Source organism: Elephantulus edwardii, unplaced genomic scaffold (assembly GCF_000299155.1).
Source record: "Elephantulus edwardii isolate Elephantulus edwardi_28Jun2011 unplaced genomic scaffold, EleEdw1.0 scaffold00025, whole genome shotgun sequence".
NCBI lineage: Eukaryota > Metazoa > Chordata > Mammalia > Macroscelidea > Macroscelididae > Elephantulus > Elephantulus edwardii.
Window position 1 is genome coordinate 17,655,558 of NW_006399775.1, and position 18,596 is coordinate 17,674,153.

The following is an 18,596-nucleotide window of genomic DNA, read 5'->3' on the forward strand; positions in this document are numbered from 1 at the left end:
GAACTTCGCTCCGCTCCGGAATCACAAGAAGAAATGAAGTTCTACTTTGGACCAGGCACCATGTTAAGCACTGGGACAATTGAGTACATGTGGTGCCATTTCAAGGGAGTCACAATATAGTGGGTGGAGGATATACAAACAAGTATAATTCACAGTAGTACCAGGAGAATGTGGAGGATCATGCACTTGACTCTAGAAGGGTCACAGGAGTGTTCACACTTATTCATGCTTTCACTGATTCCTGAAATGTCAAAGGGATTTCACGAGGTAGAGACTGTGCTAAGAAGAATACATATGATGTACTATGGTATGAGATGATAAATCATTGATTCCCCTGGAATTCAGATTCCTGGGCTCATGAACATGGACAAGTCACTCAGGTCATTCCACTGTAGGTATCCTTTCGAACCCTGAGCAACCTTACGGTCAAACAACAGTTTAGTGAGCAGTTTCAGTGAAGATTATTTGACCTTAGGCATTGAGTTATTTTGGAAAATAATGTGTAACCACATTTGAGAAGCAAGAATTCCAAGTTCTGACTGGATGATATTTTAGAATATAAGGCATGTTCCAGGTGACTGCTCTCCTGAGAAATTAAAATAGCAATGACCAAAACAAACAAGTTCCACTGTCCTTCTGGCAGTCCCTTCCTGCAATATTTGGGTGATGTTACCAGATCTAAATCTATGTACAACAGGTATATTCTTAACTTCTGTCACACTAATTTTGGGTGTTTCTCTGCACACCTAGGTTTCTGATATAAAACGCAAACAACAAGGAAAGAGTTACAAATAAAGGAATTTGGGTCATATTACAAGAGCAATGATTCCTTACTTGCAGAAAATCATCATCTGAAGGAAAGATATATATGCATGAAGACAAATATCTATCGGATCAAGGAGCAATGGACATACAGGATGAAGAGTCTCTCAATTTTCCAATATTTAGAAAGAGAAGGAACTCAATTGTAACACCCAAAATTATGCTAAAAATAATGCCTACACATGTAGTTACAATCCCATTTGGTAGAAGGTGTTTTGTTTTTGTTATATGAACAAGGAATTATTAGCATGGAGAGCATCTTAAACCAGTCTCTTCTGAGATACAAAAGAAGAGATTAAGCAAGTTAGCACAAACAAAAGGGAAAGGCACATTGCATGACTGCAAAAGAATCTAGGAACAGAAGTTGATAAGAGACAAGAAACCTGCTCCAGAACAGAGAGTTTTTCCTTACATCCACTCTCCTGAATTCAGGCTTCTAGATGCCTAAACTGTGAGAAAATATATTTGTTTGTTAAAGTCACTGACTTGTGTGATATATCTGCTGTGAGTTGCACTGACTTACTCACGGCGGTAAAGTTGGTTCTAACTCATAGAGACCCTCCAGCAGGTTACCCAGGCCACAAATGGTAATGAGAGGAGACTGCCATCTTTGTCCTGTGGAACTGCTGGTGGATTTGAACTTTGAGATAGCCTTTGGGTTAGCAGCACAACTAAGGATTACCTCACCAGAGCTCACTATAATAGCACTCTTGTTAGAACAGGAGGTGAAATATGAACTGAGAGTTAAAGAATGTATTCATCAGTCAAGATTTATTAATCACTTATTAAACATTTTAAAGTGTATCACAATTTTACTAGAGGCAGGTATTGGCAAGAGCAGTGATTAAAATAAAACCCCTGCCATCAGAAGCTGCATTCTAGTGGGAAGACAAAAATAGACAAAAAAGTAAATTTCCCGGCAGCCAGGGAAGTTCCAGGGGTCAGGGCCAGGCCCAGCTGTCACCATGGTAGGTTCACGGTCCCTCCCCATGGCTACGGATCAGGAGCATCACCCCTATTGCTTGGCAGGTACAAGCTCCTAGTGGGAGGGGACAGGCTGAGGCATGTGTGTGCGTGTGCCAGAGACCAGGCGTGCTGACCAGGAGACCAGAGGAGGGAAGGCTGGCTGCGGCCCGTCCCTGTCCTGGCTGGGCCCCCAGCGGCCTCTGCCCAACAGCAATGACATTACACTTTCCATGTAGTCAAGACAGGGCCTAAGTTATTGTTTTATTATAAAAGAATCATGTTCCCTTGTGTACATTAAACAAAAAAAAGGCAATGTCGGTATTATATGGGAATAAAACTTGTTTGAAAATTTGGAAAAAAAAATAAATTTATGGAAGTCAGACAGTGTTACATGTTTTGTAGGGAGTAAATGCTGGTTAAGAGAAAGAGTGCTGGGATAGGTGGGGTACTTTACATAAAATAATCAAAGGGAACAGCAAAAATAAATATTGGGCAAGGAGTCACTGTGCTTAGAGTACACAGGGAGTGATAAATGATGTCAGAGAAGGGGCAAAGAGTAAATGGCACAGGGCTTGTGTGCCACTCTCAGGATTTTGGTTTTTTTTTCTCTGAGATGGGAGAAACTCTCCACTGGATACATTTCCTCCCCTTTTTCTTTTATACTGCTTTACTTACTAACCAGAGACTTTTGAGGATTTACACAATTTGACAGAATTTTTAATTCCATGGTAAGCTCCACTTTCTAGTATCCAGAAATTTGTGTAATCACCTCCCTTTAAGTGACACCCATGACTTGCTTGTATATAGGCAATAGTGATGGGATGTCACTCCTTTGATTACATCAGGGCTGTGGGATGTCACTCCCATGATTACATTATGTTATGGCTCATTTTAATAAATTGAACCAGGAGACTTTAACTTCTTAGACTTGATGAAACAAAATCTCCCAATGTCAAATTCCTATGAAAAAGAGATAATAAGAAGATTCCCAATGTCAGGGAACTATGAGCTGCTTCTAGGACCTGAGGGCAATTTAAGACTTACAACTTCAAAGAAACAAAGTTTGCTAAGAATTGAATGTGCTCAGGAACAAATTATTCCCCAGTCAAATCTCCAGATGACAATGCTCTGGCTAACCCCTAATTACAGCTTTGTGAGATCCTTAGCAGAGAGCCCTGTTAAGCTGTATCCAAATACCTCACCTATGGAAACTAGCAGATAGTAAGTATGTTTTTTTCAAGACAACACATTTGGTAATTTGTTGAGTTTCTAAAAACTACTTGAATTTTTTTTTTTTGTTATGGGGAATATATACAACAGAACATATAACAATTCAACAAGATCTACATGTACAATTCAATTACTTGAGTATATATTATATTCTGCAAGTTGTGAAATACATTTTCAACTCCTATTCAAAATTATTCCCCACCCTCCCAAAACTCTTCATTGCTCCCTAAATTTCCTATCTAATCTTTCAATTTGCTATTGTCAATTTCATCTTACATACACAGATCTCTAAAAAGCCCAATATTGACAGTTTATGTTCTTTATTGTTGTTATGTGCCATCAAGGCGCCTGCAACTCATAGTGACACAATGCACAACAGCCCTAAACCCTGCTCTATCCTGTGCTAATTTTATTGTCTCTGACACACTTGCCCTCAATAAACCAGTCACTGAATCAATCTATCTCTTCAAGGGTCTTCCTCTCCTGTGCTGTCCCTTCACCCTCCCAAACATGACATCCCTCTCCAAGGACTGGTCCCTCCTTGGAACATGTCCGAAGTATGTCAGACAAAGCTTCAGAATCCCTGCCTCCAAGGAGCAGCCTGCTTTAACCTTCTCTAGGATGAACCTGTTCATTCTCTTAGCAGTCCATGGTATATTCAGTACTCTTCTCCAATACCACAGCTCAAAGGCATCAATTTCCCTTCTATCATCCCTAGTCACTGTCCAACTCTCTGATGCATAGTAAGTGATTGCAAAGACCATGGCCTGTATCAGGCACACCTTAATCTCCAAAGTGACATCACTGCTCTTCAATACTATGGAGAGGTCTCTGACAGCAGACTTTTCCAACACAATACGTCTTTTAATTTCTTGGCTACTGGTGCCAAGAGTGTTGATTGTGGAGCCAAGCAAACTAACACTGTTAACAATCTCAATCTCTTCACCATCCATCCTGTGTGCTGTCAATTGGCCCAGTGGTAACAATCTTTGTTGTTTTTTCTCATATTTCATTTCAATCCATATTGAAGGCTGAAATCCTTGACCTTCTGCAGCAAGTGCTTCAGGTCCTCCTCATTTCAGCAACAGGGTTGTGTCATCTGCATAACACAGATTGTTGATAAATCTTCCTCCAATCCTGATGCCACATTTCTCCTCATACAGCCCAGCCTCCCAGATAATCTGTTCTGCATATAGTTTGAAAAGGTATGGGGATAGGACACATCTCTGGGGTACACCCTTTCCAATTTTGAACCACGCAGTGTTTCCTTGCTCTGTTCTGATGACTGCCTTCTGGTCCATGTATAGGCTTCACATTATCACAATCAAGTGTTCTGGGATTCCCATTCCTCTAAGAGTTAGCCACAGTTTGTTGTGGTCCACTCAGTCAAACACCTTTGCATAGTCAATAAAACACAGACATTTCTCTGGTACTCTCTGCTTTCAGCCAAGATCCACCTAATGTTAGCTACAATACTTCTAGTACCACGGCCTCTTCCAAACACAGCCTGCACTTCTGGCAGTTCTCTGTTGATGTGCTGTTCCAGTAGTTTCTACAATTAGGTAAATCGCTTTCATCTCTTTTCTGTAAAATGCTTATCTGTTAGATACTGTCCTAAATCTGAGCATTCAGATTAAGACAGACTAGGAAGAAGGAATGGCCATCCACTTCCAAAATAGCAGGCCTTTGAAAACCCTATGTACAATGCAACACACTTATACTAACAGATACGGTATCTGTGGCTGAGCGCTGAAGTATGGAAACAAAAAAGAGGAGGAACAGTTGTAAGGCGACACTAATGATTAGAACATGGAATGTAAGAACCATGAATGTAGGAGATGGATATTGTTAAGGAAGAAACAGAATGCATAAATATTTACACACTAGGTATTGGCAAGATAAGATTGATTGGCATGGGGCATTTTAAATCAGATGATCATATGATCTACTTTGCTGGAGATGAAAAGGTGAGAAAGAATGGAGGTGCTTTCATAGTTAAAAAAGTCATTTTTAGATCCATCTTGAAATACAAAATTGTGAGAGACAGGATAATATCTATATACATAAAAGGAACTCCAGTGAATACCACTATCATTCAGATATATGCACTAACAACCAGAGCCAAAGAAGAGGAAATAAGATTTCTACCAATTTTTGCACTCAGAGAATGATAAATGTTCTTTATTAGTTAAGTTAAACTATTATTTCATTTTAAGAAGAAGGTGGGGTATATTTTTTATGTTTTAGGTATTTTTTCAAAGCGATAGTTTCAGGTACTTCTGATAATTTTGTTCTACTATTATTGTGCGTACTACCTATTCAACCCATGGCTGACCCTCTAGTAGGTTTTCAGAGGCAGTAACTGCATGAGAGGAAAATGCCCATCTTTCTCCCATGGAGCAGCTGATGGATTCAAACCATGTACCTTTGGGTTGCCAGTGCAACTCCTTACTACTAGGCCACCAGAGGTCATTTCATTTACTCTACAGCAATAAAAAACAAGTACAAAGATAAAATGGATCAGAGTAGTAGTAGTAGTTCATACCTGTGAACAATTCTGGACATCAAAGTACAGTTGAGGATACAGCTAAATTAATTAGCAACATTTACTGAGCAATTAAGTATGACAGCCAAGACACAAAGAAAGAAATAAAAAAGAACCAGAACCCTTGATAATGCTTAAAGTCTTGTGAAATAGAGAAGTAGATTGTCAAAACCTAGGCTGATAAATGCTACAGAATTATGCCCAAGGTGGTATGGGAACACAGACGTGTAGCATTCAGCCATGATGAGGGAAGATTCCCTATATAAAATGCCTAATGTAGACCTTAGGAAATAAGACAGTAAGGCGAGAAGTGGCTGTCATTCAGGCAAAAAAGAAAACATGTCAGTAAAGGCAAAACAGTGATAAAAAGCTATAATGTACAGAGGGATGACTAGATCATAAAGTTCAGGGTGATGAGGGAGAAAGCTGAGGGAAAAGGCTACTCAACTGTAACTGTCATAAAACAATATGCATATAAATAAAAAGACTAACATGATTTATGAACTGTTCACAAAATTAAAAAATAATAGAATTTTTAAAAAGGATCTAGGTTATCCGGATTACCCATAGAGAACATATATGGGATGAAAATCTATTTTTATAAGAAAAATGAAAGTTGTTTTTTTAAAAGTATATAACTAAAAAAAAGTATATAACACAGAAAATTTTTAATGGCAGTGCTAAGGAACAGAGACTGGAAGGAACCTTCAAAATCAAAGTACCCAGTTCATCTTCTAAAGCATGAAGCAGAACTCTGCAACAACTGTGCTAATGACTAAGCCTCAAACTGTTTATCCCTTTCACAATAACTGAAAACCACTGAAACAAAACAAAAGCAAATCTCATTTTTTAAATAAATCTCAGTACTAGTAAATAAAATGCAGACATGTTACAAAAATAATCTATGAACTGAAGAAAAGAAATATATAGTTAGTGGTATGGCAACTCACTAGCCTTGTGACTTTGGGCAAATTTATTTTCCTGATGATTCTGTAAAATATCTGAAAGAATGAATCTCTCCCTAAGATCCCTTCCAGCTGTAATATTCAATGGAATCAAATCAAATGAAAAGTTCACAAAAGCTCTTCATTATTTGGCCCGTCTTACCTACAGTGAGTCCTCCTTATCTCCATCTCTTTGTAATTGTTTTTATTTTCCCAACTGGCACAGTCTGCAGGGAGCTGCACTGTTAACCCAAAGGCAAGCATCTCTATGATGGTTCGAATTCACCAGCTGCTGAGGAAGAAATATGGGCAATTTCCTTCCATAAGATTCACAGCCTCTCAAAAACTGCTGGAGGGTCTGCTATTAGTTTCAGCTTGACAGAAGTGAGTTTGAGTTTTAAGTTTGATTACCTCATATTCTATGATGATAATGAGACAAATCCTTCACCGAGTCCTACTTCTTCAAGCATCAACTACACAACATACTGTTTTTCTTCTCTGTCCACTTCCCAGTCTCATCTCACCAATTCAGGTTAGATATTCTTTGTATTCCTAGGGCATTCTGTCTTTTCTAATCATAGCAATGCCATGCCTCATTCACATTTCTTGTTAAACAGTCACTCTCCATCTTAGGGTGAGGAATAGTGGTGGGAAGACATTAAAAATTACTCCTTTACACATCCAGGGTAGCATCTATTTGTTGAAATATGTCAATTGGTATGCCTTGGAACAAAAAACTGAGAAAGACTAGGAACAAAGGTCTGGTGATCTACTTTGAAAGTAAACCACTGTGGGTGTGGAAAGCCTATGGAGCACAGCAGAGCATCATCCAACATAGTGTCAGAAGATAAACTCCCTGTACTAGAAGATACTCACAGGACATGCCACTGCCTTTGAGTTGGTTGTGACCCACAGAGGCACCCCCCTCTCCCTTCAGGTATATAAGACTGTAAATAGTTACAGGAGACTGTCCATCTTTGTCCCAAGAAGCTGTTGGTGGATTTGAACATCTGACCTTTGTGTTAACAGCCCACTATGCCACAGAGCTGCAATAAGGACTGTGAAGACATTGAAAGACTGAAGATGTTTTGTTCTGCTGGGTTTACTGTGACTTGAAGTAGATGGGACAGCAGCTAATAACAACCTCACTCGCTAACTCCAACCAAAAAAGAAGAAGGAGACGGAAGAGGGCAGGAACGGCCACCTTGGCAGTAAATCTCATGGGTCCTTTGGGCAACATAAACATCAAGTTCAACCCTGCTTGCTCTTGACCTTCACCTGAAATGACCAGGCCAGCTTCATGGAGGGGATGAGTCTCAGCCAACGGGCTCCACAGGACTGCACAGTTGCACTGGTCCCATCTGCACACCATCCAGCTTGGCAAGGAGAACACCATTGCTTTGTACATTTTTATTTTGTCCCCAGCAGGGGCTTCAAGAAGGAAAGTCTGGTAACCTCAGCTCACACTGGCCTTGCCCAGTCCCTACTCGCTCCTGTCAGGGGACCTTCTTTTTGCTATCCAACTTCAAGAATGGACTTCTGAGTGGCAGACACTGTGGAAACACAGCTCTTGCCCAAAAAGTTAAACAGAGACTTATAGTATGACCCAGCAAGTCCACCTCTAGGCATATATACTCCAAAGAAAAGAAAACAAAGACTGAAATGGTTATGTGGACACCGGTAGTCATTACAGAACTATTTGTAAACGCCAAAGTTGGAAACAGCTCAAGTGTCTACCAACAGAAGAATGGACCAAAAAAATAAATTACTCCTTTAGATACTGTTGTATCCTCAGTAGTAAATACAATTCCAAATATATATGGTTGTTGTTATATGTTAAGTTGGAACCAAATAATAACTGACTCTCCAGAAGGTTTACAAAGACTATAAATAGCATGGGAAGAGTTTGTCCATCTTTATCCCTCAGCTGGATTCAAACTGACTGCCGTTGGGCTGGCAGTGCAACCTCTGACGACAAGGTCAAGTTCCCATGAGTACTGAACTGGAATACTCACCTCTAACACACCCAGGACAGTGTCAAGCTGATCCTCTCGGAGAGTGATATTGTTAGAGATCTTTCTCATAGTATGTATGGACTGTAGACGTACTTCTTCAATTTCATCATTAAACATGTCAACCAAGAAATCAAGGCACTTCTCCGCGAAAGAGGGTGAGGACTGGGCCAGCATGCACAGAGCCTCCACAGCAGCAATGCGAACCTCTAGAGACAAGGGACAAAGAACACTGTGCATCAAGTTAAAAGCCATGGGGAAAATCCAAGCTGCATTCCTTCTCATTCGGATTGTCTTTCGCTCTCACTCTATGAACTCTCCCTAGGAGAGTTCTCTGTGCACAGATCTGGCTACTACCTTCATGTTGACCTAGCAACCGACTTCAGTGTCACAAGGACTAAGATTTAAATCTTGATTCTACAGACATATAACTTAATGTCTGTTTCCATTAAGTAAATTTCTTGAAAACTAGGGCCTTTTATTTATATCAGTATTACCACCTGAGTAAATAACTTTAAAAAAAATTATTTAACACTTTTCTTTAAGAATAAATCAGTCTAGTTACCATTATTGTCATTTCAGAAATATGACTCCAGAAAGCGAACTTGTTTGTCTCAAAGTGAATGCAGGCAGAGATTAGACGAGACTCATCTCTATGATTCCTTGGTTAGTGCCATGAAGTGGTAAAAAACCACCTGCTTTGTATGTGATGAAAATAAAACCCTCACCATTTGCAAGTGGGAATATAAAATAGTACAGCCTATATGAAAAACAATTTGTGGTTCTTCAAAATGTTAAACACAGAATTGCCAAACCCAACCCAATGCCAGTGAGCCATTTATGTTTCCTGGCAAGTGTCCAACATGTTTCTATAGATCTTCATGGGAAGAAACTGCTCAGCATTCTCCTGAGGAGTAGCCAGTAGATGTGAACCATCAACTTTATGATTAGCATCACCAACCTCCCCCCCAAAAAAACCCCTATGATAAACGCTTCTCTCCCACAACCCTTTGCCCTCTTCCTTTTCAACCTGATCCCAGTGCTGTGCTATGACCCCCACAAAGAAGGGTGATCAGAAGAAGGGCCATTCTGTCATCAACGAAGTGGTGACCAGAGAGTACATCATCAACATTCACGAGTGCATCCACAAAGTGGGGTTTAAGAAGCGTGTCCCTTGGGCACTAAAGGAGATCTGGAAATTTGCCATGATGGAGGTGGGAACACCAGATGTTCGCAATGACACCAGGCTTAATAACAAAGCCATCTAGGTCAAAGAAATAACTAATGTCCCATATCACATCCATGTATGGTTGTCCAGAAATGTAACGAGGACAAAAATTCCCCACACAAGTTGTATATACTGGTTACCTATGTACCTGTCACCACATTAAGAAATCTACAGACCGTCAATGTGGATGAAAAGAATTATGATAAACAAAACCCTTTACCGAGTAGATCCCAATCCTTAGTGGCCCTTCAGCATGTTTTGTTTTGTTTCAAAATAATATTTTATTAATTTTTTTAATACAAAGTTCCACAGCAAGTTGACATTTTTTTGGCAATTTTCATACAAATTAATCAATGATATTAATTACATTTATCACAATGTGTCAACATTGTCTTTTTGTTGAGCTTGTTCTCTTTCTAGAAGTCTTGTGTCTCTGACTCCTTATACTTTCATCTTTGCTTTCAGTAATTGCTGACTTTTGATCAACTATTTTTTAATTAGAACACTCATGTTACAGATTTATTTTGTATGTATCTCTGCTGTTTCACTAAAAGATAATCTTGGGGAAAGGGCTCGGTTTGAGGCTTGTGGAATGTTTCATGGTGATAGTGTCTGTGAGTGCTATCTCTTATCATTCCATTTTGAGGCTTTTTGTTATTATTGCTTGCTTGTTTTCAAATAAAACCCTAGATTGCTTTATTAAAAAAACAAACCAAAACAATGAGCTTGTGGAACTTTATGAATATGAGTTCTAGAGACCTAAAAGTAATAAATGAAAGAGATGCATGCACATTTGTGTCCATTGCTGCTTTCCTCAGAATAGTAAATAAAAAGAAATCAAAGTGTCCACCAAAGATGAATGGGTAAGTGAATTATGCTATACACATTCAATGGCATACCACACAAATATAAAAAACAATGATGAGTCTGTGGAATATTTTTTTACATGAATGTACCATGGGCACAAAATTACAAGTTAAATACATCAAACAGATAAAGAATATTAGTAGATAAAAATAGAGAGAAGTGTACCATTTACTATTCTGAGTGAAGTTATAATAGTTGGTCCTAGGTAGTTGGGAGAAAATATGAAGCAGGTCCATTCATGTTTCTGAGGCTATAAATCCTAAGAGGAAGGAGACTGCCCATCTCTGTTGTAGAGATGCTGGTGGATTTTTTTTTTTTTATGCTGGTGGATTTGAAGCACCAGAGATCTGAGGCCTTTAGTTAGCAGCACAGCATATGACTATCCCACCAGCTCCTTTAGAAGTACCCTGTTGTTGCTAGGTGTTACTGAGTCGAGTAACACTCTTACAGACTCTGTGAACATCAGATCTGAATCCTATCCTATCCTGCGCCATCCTTAGAATCTCTGACATACTTGGGCCATTGTTGCAGTTACAGTGTCAATACATCTGGTTGAGGGTCTTCTTTTACTAACTTTTGTCTGGATTTTCTACCTTTCCTACCTTCTCATCTTTGTTTTTGGGAAAATGCCCGTTTGAAGTCATACTGCTTATTCTAGGGAACACACTGTTTATTTTATAGTTAATGAAAGGTTATCTTGAGGAATGACTTTAGTTCTAGATCAGAAGTTTGTTTCCTTATTCTTCCAGCATGTCAGACAGTAAATCTGGTCATTTTTGGGAACTTATGTCATCTTTTATTTTACATTTTTGCCTGTTCTCGTCAGGATCCTCTGCTGCAATTCCATTCAGAGCAGCTGGTAATGGCCAAAAACTCAAACTTACTGCCATCGAAGTCAGTTTCCAATTTGTTGCTCCCTTGAGTCTTTGTAATATTATTTTTAAGTTTTCTTTTGTGCCAGATAGGAGGAAATCAATAGTTGTATCTTAGACAAATGTTCACAAGTTTTTTAAACTAATGACTACACTTAGCAAAAGTAAGATGCAGAACTCCATCTTTATCAACTATGTTGTGGTACAATATTGATGGATAAGTGCCCAAGTTTACGGTCATTCACTCTTGAGTCGAGGAACTTGGTCCCAAAACCTATTAGGTTATGTCTGAAAACTGTCCCTTGTGTGTGCAATGTCTACAATTATAGGTCTAGAAAAATCCACAAATAAGCTTATCTCTGCAGGTATGGGTGCTGCCTTACACTTCCCAGACCTCATTAGTATTCCTACCTACAATGAATCCATTTTCAAATTATTGTTTATTAATACTATTGTTGCACGACTATCTAGGTTATAATGACCTCTTCTTTACAGGCTCAAGAAAAAAAAAAGACGTTAACAATAAAGCCATTCAACTGAACTGGACCTGAATTCACTAACAAATGTTCTCTAAACACATACAGCACACTAAACTCTGTGCTAAGTGCTGGGATACACAGATGAAAAAGATACAGACAATGCTCACAAGTACTTCAAATACAGGTTTCGGTGAGAGTTTTTGTTGTTGTCTGTTTTCGTTTTTGTTTCAGTAGTTCTCAAATAATTCCCTACCAAAATTTCCTTTCACATTAAAAAGTCTGTAACTCAGCTGTGGATTAGAAGCAACAATCTTCCACAAAACACACAGGAATTAGAATAGTGAGGATTTTTCCCCAGAAAAGTTCTGGCTCAGTAATGGGTAAAAATGTGCCCTAAAAAGAAACCAAATCACAATATACGACAGGCAATAAAATATTACCAGGCATGCATGCACTGAAGTTGGAAAATTATGTATATGAGGGGAAAAAAAGAAATCCAATCACCGCATCAGAACCAATCATGAATGAAAGAAATAACAGATTCAGTAGACACTGACATTATACAGTATACACATATCTGTTTATGAATTAGAGGAAAGAGTAAATAAATATGATTACGTAAAGATATGGAAGATATTTAAAAGATTAAAATTCAAATAGTATGTTTTCAAATGAGAACTACAATGACTGAGATAAAAAATACACTGGGTGAGATTAACAGCAGATTGGACATTGCTAAAAAAGTCCAAACTAAAAGCAAATCAATAGAAATTGCCTATACTGAAACTCAAAGAGAAAAAGAAAGCAGCAGGGAGCTGCAGGAAAACTTCGAGTAACCTTATACAAATGTAAGTTAATTGCCCAATGGAAGAGGGAGCCAGAAAATATCTTAAAGAAGTAATAGCCAAACTGTTCAAATTTGACAGAAATTATAAACCCACAAGGTTAATCAAATACACACAAGAATGGGTTATGTATTGTGCCAACTGATTTACAGATAAAATCTCATTTAATTCTTACAACTCTGAGAAACAATATTATCTCTGCCTTATGGGAATGCTGGAACGTAAACATGAGTTGCTGACTTTTAAACTAAAGCTCCTACTTCCAACCACTGTAACATATCACCTAGGCCTCAGTTTCCTATCTGGTTTAAAATAAAGACAGTAATAGCTACTCTACAGAGTAACTATGAGGAGCAAAGGAGATACTGAATACATCCAATCTAGTACAATGCCCAACATACTGCTTAGTAAAATAGGCACTATTATTATAGAGTTATACATACCATACATTTCATCTTCTAATCCATGAACAAAGGCTCCACAAGCTCCAGATTCGATCAAGTTCACAGCTCCTGTATCTACCTCTTCTTTGGGAGCATCATCTCCCCACTTCCTGCCACTGGAAAACTCTCCTGAACTGTAGAGTTCCTTAGCACGTTCATGTGCAGTTCGTTTTCTCTGCAGAGAGCAAAAATTATTACCTGCAGGAGGTTCATGACTGAAGAGTAAGATGTACCCCAAGAAAATGATAAAGGAGGAAGTAAGTCTGCTCTCCAAGTTACATTTTAAAAAGAAACAATATTTCAAAGTAGCAAAATGCAGATTTAATTTAAAGTTTGAAGGTTGTCTTACCTACAATAGCAGACAATAACATGATTAAAAGGTGTAAAGACAGTTAAAGAATGTTATCAGACAAGTGCTGGCAGTCAAGACAGTATGGGAAAGAAAGAGCCAGAGAGGTAATACTCCTCTCCAGACACCATTCTGGGAAGACAAAACAATGGCCCTAGAAAGTAATCACTTTTATCTCAGGATGAACAGGCTTCTTTTCTATTAGGCAATGATACTTTTTGTGTGAACATGATTGTCACCAAGCAACTTTCTATTTGGGTGGATTATTGTTGGTGTTGGTGTGTGCTGTCAAGTCAGAACCGATTCACAGCTGACTCTCCAAAGGATTTTCAGAGGCGTCAAATCATAGAGTAGGAGACTGCCTATCTGGTAATCTGGGCAGTTGACTAATGTAAATATACAATCTATTTGACAGTTAAGAAGTTTTTAGGCCAAGGAACGACTTGGCATTTTACCCTTGCACACCAGCCTTTTATGAATATGCTCTCAGAGTCAGCTAATCATCTCAGAGTCGTCTGATGAGATACAGCAATGAGCTTAAAATGTATGTGCATGGAGGTAAAAAAAACATTGTAAAAAAAAACCAAAAACATTGTATGTTTGGTCATGTCTGAGAAAGCTTCAATTAGTAACCACTCACCACCTACCATGAGCATTTACACCTCCACCTCCACACACAGAAAACCCTTAAAGCCAAGTGATCTGTGATGACTGCACTTGCTGACTACTGGCAATGGTGCTGAAGAACTTCTCTCAGGTCAGCCATACGGCAACGCTTCACGGACACAGATATCAACTCCTCAACTATTCTTAAGAAATGATCTTCAGGAATAATTAAAAATTGGGGAAAGATCCAATATAAAAGGTTGCTTTAGCTTGGTGACTTATGACAGTGGAGAAATTAGGACAATCTAAATGTTCACAATAATGGACAGGGCTAAGAAATGATTGGTAGTGTATCTATTAAGAGAATATTAAACTACCAGTAAAAAATGCATGAAGTTGGTAATTTTGGAAAAGCAAGCACATGCTGTAATAGTAAATGTAAAAAGTACAATGAAAAATACTCTGCAAAAAAAGGAAAAGAAAAATATTCTGCATATAGTGACAAAGAAAAAAGCTAGGAAGAAAACATCAAAATGGTCAAAGGTAGTGTAGTGAGGATATGAATAAAGTATTTCCCCTTTCTTACAATTTAACAAAGATTCTGACATATTTAAATTTTTACTATTATAATAACTTTAAAATGTACAGTATTTTCTCGGACTCACACGTGGTTCTGTCAAGCATGTCAGAAGTAGTATCTCTAGCAAAGCTTTAGGGTATTCTATAAAAGGCATTTGGATATTCTTTGAAAAAAAGAATTTACTCACTTTTCCGTGGGAACTGATGTTGAAAAGGAGTTCTAAGTTGTCATACTAGTTCACAGAGGGTATTTTCTACCTTCAAGTTTCTAGCAAACAGAAAACTAATCTCTCTTCTCTTTTGTAAAACACAACTTGTGCAAAGTATTTCATTACAACAGCATATAATTTAATGAAGTAAATTGTAATTTGGTTCAAATTACTAAAGTCTTAAATGACTACATGATTCAGTCACTCTGCATTAACTTAACAAATGCATGAGTTGGAAAATTAACACAATAAGTATCACAGTGATGTTGCTTACAGAAATCTACTTTAAACAACAAATTCACATTACCCTTAGATCTGACATCAGCTTCTTGTCAAGAGTCTGCTCCAAAAAATGAGAACTAACTTGCTCCATTGAGCCCTGCAAAAAGAACTCAAAGTATTAAGTAACTTTTATGATTTAACATTACATTACAGTTCAAAGTTTTAAGTCAACTTTAATGCATAAAGATAAGCTTATTTTTGACACTTAACGACATCACCACCAGGACAATAACAAAATCATTAGTAGCAGCTATTACCAAAACAGAGTTTACTATGGGTTGCATACTGTTGTAAGAGCTTTTTATACAGCTGGCCCTGCATTACAGAGGGTTCTGTAGCCTCAGATTTAACTAGACTGAAGATCAGAAATATTTACAGATACCAAAGAATGACTATACATGCATGAACTTATTACTTCTCACTACAACTATAAACACAGGAACTGAGGTAATGGGGGTGGGTGTGTCAGAGTCAGTGAGACTGATTCAGGAGAGAGCAGGGTTCAGAGCTATGGGGTCGCTATGAGTTGCAAGCAACTTGACAGCACATAACAAAAGCAACAACAACTACAAAGTAAATACTATTATTAGTCCCATTTTATATATGGGGGGGGGAGGCACAAAAAGATTAAGTAAATAATTCAAGTTCACACATTCCAGTGCTCAGGTTATGAACTCAAAACTCTAGAATACACTGACTTAACCACTAAATTCTATTTAAAACTAAACTCATTTAGCTATACATTTATTCAATAAAACAAATATTTCTTTAACGATCATTTAACCATATGCCTAAAGCCTCCAGGAGCATGAACACCAAAATAAAAACACATCAATTTTACAGTCAGTGACCTCACACACTGTGGGAGACTGACAGAAAATGGGTAACTGTATTATTGTAGGAAATGGTATCACCTTATAAAGTTTGCTATGGAGAATATCAATGTGAAGAAAAGAAAAGGAGAGACGAAATTGGGGAGCTAGAAATGTAACTACAAATGCATGAAGAGAGAATGCCACGTGGGAAATAGCAAGTGGCCATATGAACGGAATGTAGAATGGGCGTGCCAAGAATGAGGCAGGACAGATAGGCTAGACATAAAGGGCCTTGATCATACTAAGGAATCTGCCTTTTAAGTGGTAACTGGCTACCCTCCATTGAACACTTACTGAGCTAAACAGGACAAGAAACATTTGCTTGGGTTTTTTAAATTAATTTTTCTCAAAAACCTCATAAAGAATGTATATCACCCCCAATTTTTCAGATGAGAAATTAAACCCAAGAGAGTACAGTCAACTTATACTTAATAAAGATGCACCTGACAGCAGTGAGACAAACTTGGACTAGAAGGAATCAAAACAAAAGCAGAGATAGTTAGGAGTTAATAAACAGGGAAATACTTTGACAAGCCCCTGCCACTTCTGTGTGGTTTTGGGTTTTGTTTTGTGTTTTGGTTTTTGATTTTTCTTTTTAAATAAAATGACCCTTTCTTTGGGCATATCCTTACCCAAATTAGCACTCCTACTGCTCTGCTTTTCTACTGCTCTCAGACAGCACTTTCTGTACTACTTTGAGAGAAGGAGTTCAAAACCATTTTCTTATCTCTATACGGAGGTCTTGTTTCATGCAAAGCTCTGAGCCAATACCAAATCTAACATTATTTTTTTTATTCCAATGCATCTATTTTTTTATTCTAATACATCTAATTTCCCCCCAATGCACCTATGATATGAATAAGAATGACAACTTAAACTTTCACTTTCTCTTTAATTTCACCACCAGTATTAACATTTGGCTTTTTAAAAGGGGCTCTCCTCCCACCAAATAAAGTAAACTTCTTCCACTTTATAGTAAATCAATCCACAGTTTCCAATGTTCCTGCAGGTGTGACCGAAGCTGTGCTCATTTCTAACATAGCCACACAGAAAGGGCACTACTGAAATTTGGGCCTCAAAATAGTACATATCATAACATGTCATCAATTTTCAGTATTAACTAAGAATAGCTTGTTGCTACTGATGGAAGTATTCCTCTAAAAATATGTGTTGTAAATCCTAACCCCTATAACTGTGATTACCATCTCATTTGGAAATGGGTTTTTCTGTGTTATGTTAATGGGAAAGTATTAATGGAGAAAATATATCAAGTCAATCTCTTCTGAAATATGAAAGGAGCAGATTAAGTAGGAAGAAAAGAAACAGAAGTGGTAGACAGCATGCCACTCTGTGCCTACAGGAAAAGACAGATGGACCTTCCCCAGAGACTGACAGAAAACACCTTCTCCTAAAGCTAGCATCGTAAATGCAAACTTCTAGTCTCCTGATCTGTGAAAAATTAATTTTTTTCCACTTATGGTATATGTTACATCATTTTTTGTTATATATTACATCTCTAAATAACTAAAACATTTACTTTCATAAACCCACTAATGCCAAGACTCCTATACGAAGTAACACACTTCAGAAAGTATAAGACTTAAACTTTACTCCCAGTGCCTTCTGACTTGATGACTGGGAGTTTATTCATGCAGATACAAGAGTAGCAGATTTAGGGTCAAAGGGTAATGACTCATCATAAAATGCTATCACTATTCCTGACAACACAGTAACAACAAGAAAACCCTATATTTGTGTCTACTTTAACTGAGACAAATTCAGTTAAGATGTTGTTGCTTCAATTTTATATGCAAGATTCTCAGCCTAGATTTATAAAACGAAGAAAACCAATTTACTAGAGAGCTTCATAGATAAACTCCTCTGAAATTTAGATGTCATATATTTAAGAAACAACTCTATTATATTTGCTTTTGAAGTAAAAACTGCTCAATCAATATAAATAAATCAGCATATTCTATTATTATTTCAGTTTTAAAACTCCTTGTCTATCTATCTACTGCTAACCAAAAAGCTGGTGTTCAAAGCTACCCAGAAGCTCTTTGAGATAAAGGCCTGGTGATGTGCTCTCATAAAGAGTACACTCAGAGCTGTCAAGTCAGGTCCAACCCGGAGCAACCCTCCACTCAGTGTCAGAGACTATAAGCTAACTGGGAGGAGAGTCCTCATCTTTCTCTCCGGGAGCTGTTACCATTAGAACTCCTTGGTCTTTGGGTTAGGAGCGCAACACTGTACAGACTATGCCACCAAAGTCCCCTTCCTAAAGATGACCACCTAGAACAACCTATGGGGCAGTGCTGCTCTGGCACATGAGGTTGATACCGGTTGTAACTGACTTGCCAGCCCCTACCAATAATAGCCTCTATTCAATTAGGCGATTAAAAGAAAAGCAGTTTGAGGGAGTACATGTTGTTGTGTTGTTGTT

At 38.0% G+C, this 18,596-nt stretch overlaps 1 protein-coding gene and 1 pseudogene across 1 annotated transcript in view; one reads left to right on the top strand and one right to left on the bottom strand.

Annotated features, from left to right (window-relative positions):
* The window catches only part of INTS4 (integrator complex subunit 4), a 137,266-nt gene that overhangs the window by 53,063 nt on the left and 65,607 nt on the right, over positions 1 to 18,596 (bottom strand). Inside the window, exons 9-11 of the mRNA XM_006882886.1 lie at positions 15,304 to 15,375; positions 13,254 to 13,428; positions 8,523 to 8,728 (exon numbers count right to left, since the gene is read on the bottom strand). Coding sequence (XP_006882948.1) covers positions 8,523 to 8,728; positions 13,254 to 13,428; positions 15,304 to 15,375 — 453 coding nt within the window. The remainder of the gene's footprint in view (positions 1 to 8,522; positions 8,729 to 13,253; positions 13,429 to 15,303; positions 15,376 to 18,596) is intronic.
* LOC102877204 lies at positions 9,569 to 10,229 on the top strand (annotated as a pseudogene).